We start from the raw sequence: 9,610 nt of genomic DNA on the forward strand, positions 1-9,610 counted from the left end.
CCAGGAGCTGTCTCTTTTCTGTCTGGCCCTAGAGAAGTGTACATGGGCGGGTAACCCTCTTCTAAGTCTTTCACCTTTCACAACATACCAGCTGGTTCATCACTGTCTTTCTCAGTTGGCAGACGGGTTGACCTTTGTTACTTTCTCCAATCTGCCCACCTCTCCCTCCCTTTCACCAGAATACTCCTCCTGCCAGATAACCTCAGTACCCGCTCCTATCTTGGACTTGCGGGCATTTATGACTTGCCAGGTAGACCACTTTCTTTCCAGGTAAGTAGAGACCCTCTGCTCTTCTTTATGAGTACAGTAGTGAAAGGTTGAGGTCCCACCAGCGTGCCAGGCGCAGCACATGCACCTAAAGCAGAGGGAATGGTAACTGGCCACTATATTTATTTGGATGCCGCTGACATTCTTATTAATTTTCAAATATCAAACTCCTGACGAGCCTGTCTGTTTAAGAAAAAAAGGATCGATGACCCTGAGGTAGAGGGCTTTTGTTTGTTTTCCCTTCCACAGATGCCTGGTGGACTCAGGCTGGAGTGATGTAACTGTCACCCCGCCCTAAGCACTTGGGTTGCCTTCGCCATCCTGTAGTCTCACATAGAAGGTGGGAAATCGGGTAGGAGGGATTGACCTCAAAATACTTAAATTTACAATTTACGGGAGGTGACATCCTGACCCTGGTACACGTGTGACCCAGGCAAGAACATCAGTTATGGCCACCTGTCCCAATCAAGGCTGGCTGGCCTCCAGCATGGTGCAAAAATGCAATGGTGGATGGACCACCCGGTCAATGGGTTCTGCTGGCTCTGCTGGCTGGTGCTACACAAGTAGAAACATAGTGAATGGAACCAGTAGCCTCTGCTTTGGCAGGACAGGAGAGAGAACAGCCCATTTGTAGCAGCTTTCCTGTTATGGAAACTCCTTAATAATTTGTTTAGTTTCCAGGCTCAGTGTTTATGATCTTATCCAGTGTGTGGTCTTCTACTCATCACCTGTCTCAGCTCCTGAGCCTCCTTTCTTCTCCCTTGGACTCACTCCCTTCGATCAGCCAGCAGAGTAGATGCACTCTAAAATAGAAAGCTTTTGAGACAGAACTTGTCTGCGTGTGATCTGGAGTTACATATGGAAGCTCTCTTCAGTGAAAGGGTGATAAATTCACTTAACTGTCCTCCAACTGGGTGCCTTGGGGCAGAATTATCAAGATGATTCAAAACCATCAGGGAAAACAAACCTACGGGCAGATATAAGAAAATGTATGCTGCACCCAGTGCAGCAACACTTTCCTTGCACCCCTTAGGTCCCCTCTACCAACATTTTTTACGCTATTGATGTACTGTTCAGGGATAGCGCCACAATTTTATACATAGGGGCCCATTGTAACCAATGGTGTGCTCCCTTTTAACACCTGCTCAGGCAGGTGTTAAAAGTAGCCACTAAAAATGTAGCAAAAAAATCTTTTAGATTTCTTTCTGCCATTTTTTCGGCCCCCCTAACAGGGCAACGCCCCATTTGTATACATTATGCATGCATGCATTGCACCACTTAGTAAATATGGTGCAGAGATTTTTGAAGCCTAACGCCACATTAACGTAAAAAAATTATGCCAATGTGGTGCTAGAGCTTCTTAAATCTGGGCCATCGTGTGGTGACAAAGACTGACCTGGAGCCAATCTAGGTATGAATGTGATGTTATTTACTAGGGTTGGACAGAATTCCAATTTTGAAAGAAGTAATCAGATGAATTTTGGTAATTTTGTGTTACTCTTTAACAAAGAATTACCACATTTAGTGAGCACCTGTGGCCGCTCATGCTCACTATTCATGTCCTGCTGCATTTAGTCATTCTTTCTTTGCACAAAATGCATCCACATGTCCATTTTGGACACGAGGGGGTAATTTTGCTCTAAGAAATATCGCTAAATGCAGAATTACTCTTCTTGTGTAATCCAAGCATAATCTTGCGGAATTCTTAGGCAACAGCATGTGGTTATGCACCACAGAATTACATGAGTTACGCCCACCCCTAGTATTTACAGAAAGCTAACCTAGCTACAAAGCAGTGTAGTGTTGTACATAGGGGGATACATGAGATGTTGTGAATTAGGGAATTTTTCTTCATCAGTAGACTAATAGTGGGTGAGAGTTTTGTGACTATGTAAAGCGTACTCTGACACACATGGAAGGGAGATGGGCAGAGCAGCACCTTCCAACACTCAACCATCTTTATCTATGTTCACTTTATCATTCTCTGGATTCTACCAAACGCTTTCTTGACCGCTTTCTTCATTTCAGTATTTCGGAGACTATAGATCATTGGGTTCACCATGGGAGTCAAGATGCTGTACACCACTGACACAAACCTATTGACAGAGAATGAGTTGGTGGTTGTGGGTGGGTAGTAGATGAAGAGTAGAGTCCCATAGAAGATAATGACCACTGTCAGGTGGGAGGCACAGGTGGAGAAGGTTTTGGCTCGCCCCACAGAAGACTTGATGTTCAGGATGGTGCTGATTATGAAAGCGTATGATACAATCTTGGTGAGAATTGACCCAAAACCAAGTAACCCACCAAGTGTAAGGATGAGCAGGATGTTGATGAATGTGCTGGAGCATGAAAGGCTCAATAGCGGGGGAATGTCACAGAAAAAGTGCTGGATGATATTGGACCTGCAAAACGAGAGCTTGCTCATCAAAATCACATGTACAGAGGAGTAAATGTGTCCACCCACCCACAAGCTGGCAGCCAACCAGGAGCAGGCACTCTGATCCATGATGCTGCTGTAATGCAAAGGGTGACAGATGGCAATATAGCGGTCATATGCCATGGCTGCCAGTAGGAGGCACTCAATAGACACCAGGCTAGCAAAGAAATAGAGTTGGATCATGCAGCTAGGGAAGGAGATAGTCTTCTTCTCAGCTCGAAGGTCTGCCAGCAACTTGGGGACAGTGACAGTAGAGGAACAGATGTCTAAGAAGGAAAGGTTAGAGATGAAATAGTACATAGCGGTGTGAAGATGCGTATCTAGGTGTATTATGGTGATGATGAGGATGTTCCCAGCCAGGGTGATCACATAGATCAGTAGGAAAATTATGAACAAGAAGTCCTCCACCTCCGGAATCGCTGACAAGCCCAACAGGATGAATTCAGTTGCCAGGGTTTGGTTGACCTTGTCCATAGTCTTCTGGACTGGTGTTTAAAGAGGAAAATTAGATGGAGATACAATATTAATAATACATCACTATTAATATGAACAAAAAGAATCTTGATGAGCATGGGCATAGATATAGTATTACCAAGCCGAACAACAATGACAATACATTGTCATAATTAGATAAATAGATGGCTACATAGATATGGTTGCAACGATAGATAGATAGATAGATAGATAGATAGATAGATAGATAGATAGATAGATAGATAGATAGATAGATATTAACTAAAAAACAAAAGGTTAATGCGATGTTATAGTTAGGTGAAAATATCACTTAAAAATAAAAACACTGAAATGCATCAGTTACAGTTAACTGAAGTGATTATAAATTTTATGGCAAGACCGGAGGCTCAAATTATGCTTCTCTAACTTGCTTTATTTACAATACCAGCAGTCAAGAAACTACAATTCCCATGAGGCTAAGGGTAACAGAAAGATAATGGGAAGAAAAAACATATCGGGTAATACACCAATAGGAACTAAGGACATAGTATAATCACCATACTTGACTGCGACCAGCCCTCTTTCTTGCTGCTCGTAGTCAAGATAAGTGTGCAGTTATTCCTTTATTATTATATCTAGGTTACTGGTAGTTTTATTTATTTCATACTTTGTGTTTTCTTATGCTGCGCAAGCCTTTCGTTTTACACCTGCTCCGTTAATCCTTTCGTCCTCGGAGCTCCCCCGCGCCACCTCGATCGCTGCTCGCGCTCTCTCTTCAGTTTAACGGACGCAATGTCAGTTTGCCGCTTTCGACCTGTTCTTCACCGTCCGGTTGTTTCCGCTGTCTCCCTGCCTAAGGAGATTGTCGATAAACCATCCTCCTTGCTATTCGGACTGTCGGAGACTCCGCCTTCTCTGCACGTCTTTCCCTCAACTTCAGGCACGCCCCTTTGGGCATGTACTGTCTACTTCGGTGCTTTTCTCACAGAGATTTAACCCTTCTCTGCCCTGTTGCTATTTCACTTTTTCCCTTTGTTTTTTCTCCTTTTCCTTCGCAATGAATAATGATAATTCTTCTGGGCATTCTAATAATGACAATGATATATTTAACCAAGAGTTTGGTAATTTTATCAATTAAGCTGTGGCTAAAGCCATTTCTGTAACTATGGGCAAAATGACAAAAAACCTTGAATCCTCTGTACAGAGTATGGTTTCCACATCCTTACTGGCCTATTCTGCGGGGGACAGCAGAAAATGTAAATTTAAGGATTTGTCAGCCCAAATAGCCCCTCTTAAGGTCACCACTGATGGCGCTGCATTGACTGGTGAAGTTTCTTCACCCCAGGTTGAGGACGAGTCTCCCGCCAGGCCTCTTTCTAAGGAGGGGAATTTGAAGGTATCTCATCAAATGTGTGTTACCAAAACCAAACTTACATTGAGCGCGCCAAAAACATCTGTGATTTCGCATATTTCTGATACGGATGATGGCATGGGTGATATGGAGGATATGGATGATACTTCAGACATATGGGGTTCCCAATCTCAGTCCTCTCCTCCTCCAAAAAAACCCAGATTGGACCATTCCTCCTCTAATCCTTTTGCAGCTAAATTGAATCTAGACTCAGATGGTAATCCCATGTTCGATCACTCCCTCCTTCACCATCCCAACTCCAGCGAATGGTTCCCCTCTTCTCACGTAGGAGACTACATTGCTTCCAGACTGAGACTTACTTTCGACAAAAACACAGGGTTGATATCAGAATGCCTTAGACCTTCCCTTTGCTCCAACATTACCTCTACTCCTTCTATAGACCACCCCCTACTCACCTTCTTCTCTAAATTCGTCAAAGACCCCAGTAAGGGAGTCGACAAGGCCTGGTCGAATTGCCAGGACAAACAAGACCTGGTGGGCCCGTTGGCCCGTATTTTTGACATGGCATAATCAGCCAGAATGAAAAATTCAGACATTGATCCTAAGGAACTCTCCATGTGGATTCAGAGAGCCTTCTGCCTCCTAGGCCACGCAAATGCGGCTATTACACACAAGAGGAGAAAAGGTCTTTTGCTGAAATTTGATCCCAAATTGGCTAATCTAGCATCAATGGATCCAGGTATCAAGGCGGATGGACTCCTTTTCGGAGACTCGTTCATTAAAGACCTAGGCAAATTTGTTTCTACCTTTGCCTCCATTGACAAAGATCAACAATCCATCAAAAAAGTATTTACTCAACAGGTATATGCAAGGGCTGGTACAGGCAGGAGCCGCTTTACCGGCCGTTCCTTTCGGTCGCAAGGACTCAGAGGCTCCTTTAACTCCTCGTATGTAACACAATCATTCAAACCCCTGTTCTACCCCCAACGAGGCAGAGGCTACCGGGCTCGAGGACAACGTGGATTCAGACACAACAACCCACAAGGTAAGCCCCATTTCTGGCCCTCCTCCAGTAGGGGGTCGCTTTCAGTTGTTTGCAGCAAAATGGCACACCATAACAACAGATCCATGGGTCCTCAATACAATTCAAGGTTATTCAATAGAATTCTACTCAACCCCTCAGCAGATATATCCTCCCCCTCCTCTATGTTTTTCTGCAGAAATGTCTTTTTTCATCTTGGAAGATATTCATTTCCTTCTTTCGAAACAAGCCATCCAACTTTCCCTCCCGGATGCATCAGGTTTTCTAAGTACTCTCTTTCTAGTTCAAAAGAAAAACAAAAAATTAAGACCGGTCATCAACCTCAGAACCTTCAATCACTTTGTTGTATACAGACACTTCAAAATGGAAACTCTCGTCCATTTAAGAGGTATTCTTCTTCCTTCCGAATACATGGTTTGCCTGGATCTTCAAGACACATATCTTTCCGTTCCTATCCATGTGGATCACAGAAAATTCCTTCACTTCCAGTGGCTGGGACAAACGTTCCAGTTTTCTTCCCTTCTGTTCGGCCTTTCGTCAGCACACTGGTGCTTCACAAAGATAATGAAACTGGTAACAGCTCATCTCAGATCCTTAGGCATCAGGCTTCTAATCTATCTGGATGACATCCTCCTTATGCACCAGAACCGTCTCTCTCTCCAGTCTCATCTCCAAACCACGTGTTCTCTCCTGTCTCAACTAGGTTTCCTCATCAACAAGGAAAAATCTATTACTATCCCTTCCAAAAGAATAGAATTCTTGGGGTTCGTAATAGATTCTTCTTCCGCTTTTCTACATCTCCCTCAACAAAAAGTCAAATCTATAAAATCTGAAATTCTGAAGATTCTCTACAGTTCCCAAATTTCTCTCAGATCCCTAGCCAGAATCGTGGGTCTCCTTTCCTCCTCAATCTAGGCCATCTTTCCCGGTCCCCTTCATTACCGGGCTCTTCAAAGATTAAAAATTCTTCATCTCAGAAAAGGCCTTTCATATTTGGAACTAATCATTCTCGACCAAGAGTCTCACTCAGAGCTTCAATTGTGGACACCCAATTTAGATGCCTGGAATGACTGAACTATCTATGCATCAGCCCCAGATCTTGTGTTAGAATCAAATGCAAGTCTAACGGGTTGGGCGCCCGTTGTGGTCCAATCTCGACTGGAGGTTCCTGGTCTTCAGAGGAGTCTAAATTGCATATCAATTATTTAGAGATGCTTGCGGGCTCCTTTGCAATCAAAAGCCTAGCAAAAGACAAGGTTCAATGTACCATCCTTCTTCATATGTACAATGTATCAGCTGTCCGCTACATAACCTATTTAGGGGGCACCAGGTCAAAACCCTTAGCGGAGCTAGCAAAAACCCTATGGGAATATTGTCTACACAACAAAATCTCACTCACTGCAGAATACCTACCAGGTTCCCTCAATGAGACCGCAGACTGGCACTCTCGCTTCCTCAGAGATGCCAGCGACTGGAAACTCTACTCCCCAGTGTTCCAATCTCTCCTCCACAAATGGGGACATTTCATGATAGATCTGTTTGCCTCCCGTCTGAACACACAATTACCCCTGTTCTTCAGCTGGTGACCAGATCCTTCAGCACTAACCTCAGATGCTTTTCTACAGGACTGGTCCACTTTTCTCAATTACGCCTTCCCTCCATTTATCATGATTACCCGAGTCCTCGCTCAAGTCAGACATCAGAAAGCAAGGCTAATAATTTTGGTTCCCTTTTGGCAATCCCAGGTTTGGTTTCCCTCTCTCTTGGAACTGGTGATCGACTACCTGGTCCTCCTTCTGACTTTTCCTTCCCTGCTTCAGGACCCTCTAGGTTATCTGCACCCCCCTCTTACTCAACAACACTCTCACTCTCTCAGCCTGGAAAGTATCGGGCCGTCCCGATCTTCCATTCTTATTTCAGCAGAAGCTTCAGACTTTATTAACAAAGCCTGGGCTCCGGGCACCAGGAAAGCTTACAGTTCCGCCTGGTCTCTTTGAACAAGCTGGTGTGTTGGAAGGGACCTCGATCCCTTTTCAGCCGATATAATTTACATAATAAATTTTCTAGCTGCTCAAGCCAGTGGAGGTAAGTCCTACAGAACGATCAACCTATATAGATCGGCTATTTCCATGCGACATGCTTACATCAACGGAAAACCTGTCGGAGAACATCCCCTGCTCTGTCATCTTTTAAAGGGAGTAAACATTTCCTTTCCTCCGTTACCCAAGTACTCAAAGTTATGGGATGTTAATGTTGTTTTGAATCTGTTTCTTTCCTGGCAAGATAATACAGCCTTATCATTAAAAATGCTTTCAGCTAAACTCACTATGTTACACTGCTTAGTTTCTATCAAACTTTTATCAGATGTGAGAGCCTTAGATATTTCCTCGTGTAATTTTTCCCCTACAGGAGTTTTGTTCTTCATCAACAAACGTACCAAAACTAATTTACGCTCAGTGTTTTATCTGTATTTTCCTAACCAACCTAAACTGTGCATTGGTCAATGTCTCAGGGCTTACAAAGATTGCACAGCCAATCTCAGAACGTCCTCTTTTTCCCAGCTCCTTATTTCTTTTCGCAAACCTCACAAACCTGTTACTTAGGCTACTCTAGCCAGATGGGTTCGTTGGGTAATGTCCCTGGCAGGTATCGACACCTCTGTTTTTGGTGCTCACTCATCTAGAGGAGCTATGGCTTCCAAAGCATTTTGGGTGGTTTCTAGACTAGAGAATATTCTGAGATCGGCTGATTGGTCTAATGACAGTGTCTTCAGAACTTTTTATTGTAAACCAGTTCATACAGCAACTTCCGTAATAATTAATATGCTTCAAACAAGCGTAATATGAGCCTCCGGTCTTGCCATAAAACGTAGATTTTCCTAGTAATTTATGACGGAAAGTCTTAATTTTATTAAAGACAAGCAGGCGAGTATTGTCCCACCACAGGTTCTCTATAACTCTTGTTTTGTCGATTCCTTTTCCCACCCTAACAGCTTTGTCTACTCAACCTCAAAACTCATCTTGAACATCAGGCGAGATTTTCATTTTCAACAACTTCGTCCAGCGTCCCATTTACCTGCCATCATCCTGAGTGTTGGATTCCTCCTCTCTACCAGTCTTGGATGAACTTTTTTCAAGAACTTTGTTCTTTACTGTTGGCAGTTACCATTGTTTCAGCTATTTTTCCTTTGTTTTCTCACACTGACTAGCCTTCTCGCATCAAGAAAGAGGGCTGGTCGCAGTCAAGTATGGTGATTATACTATGTCCTTAGTTCCTATTGGTATATTACCGGATATGTTTTTTCTTCCCGTTGGCTTTCTGTTACCCTTAGCCTCATGGGAATTGTAGTTTCTTGACTGCTGCTATTGTGAATAAAGCAAGTTAGAGAAACATAATACTCGCCTCAGTGTCTTTAATACAATTAAGACTTTTGTTATAAATTACTAGGAAAATCTACATTGTGTCCCCGCTGTGCACTCTGTTTTCATTAATGGTTTAATTTAAGATGTCATAATAAGCGATATTATCAATGATATCATACAATATGTCACGAGTGATGTAATATGAGGGGTCGTAAGCAATGCATGGCGAGGGTGTGCGTTTGGAATTTCAGTGTTTTTTTAGTTTAATATTGTATTTTTAAGTTACATTTCATCTCGCTACAACATAATTTTAACCTTAGTTTTTTCCAGTAAATTTATTGAGCTTTTGATAATGTATAACTAATTTAAAAGTTACTTTAATCTTTGTTTGTTCTATGAAGTTCTGAGGGCTTTTTAATGTAGAGAAACATTGTAAAGCGTGTTGTGTTAAATAAAGTAGACCTACTGGCTTTCTTTTCTCAAAGAGTCAGAGCCTATAATATAAATGAGAGGCCTGTTGGCTTTATCAGTAGATCAGTCATCTTATCACAAAGTGTAATGCTTACCTATTGGTCTGTCAAAAAAGCAGCATAATATTTTATCAATAACCATAACATAATGTATTCCCTATAAATACACACATGGCAATATTTAATGATTGCTACACAAATATTTTA

General features: G+C 42.7%; 1 protein-coding gene across 1 annotated transcript; it reads right to left on the reverse strand.

The window, feature by feature from the left end:
- Nucleotides 1-2,236: 2,236 nt before the first annotated feature.
- Nucleotides 2,237-3,178, reverse strand: LOC138294030 (olfactory receptor 5V1-like). The gene has a single exon (XM_069233280.1). The coding sequence runs from the start codon at nucleotides 3,176-3,178 to the stop codon at nucleotides 2,237-2,239; it is 942 nt and encodes a 313-aa protein (XP_069089381.1).
- Between the last annotated feature and the right edge of the window lie 6,432 nt (nucleotides 3,179-9,610).

Source organism: Pleurodeles waltl, chromosome 4_2, assembly GCF_031143425.1.
Source record: "Pleurodeles waltl isolate 20211129_DDA chromosome 4_2, aPleWal1.hap1.20221129, whole genome shotgun sequence".
Lineage (NCBI taxonomy): Eukaryota > Metazoa > Chordata > Amphibia > Caudata > Salamandridae > Pleurodeles > Pleurodeles waltl.

What these genes read in the sequence shown, in the direction of transcription:
- LOC138294030 (XM_069233280.1), bottom strand. Translation starts at nt 3,178, where the DNA reads ATGGACAAGGTCAACCAAACCCTGGCAACTGAATTCATCCTGTTGGGC.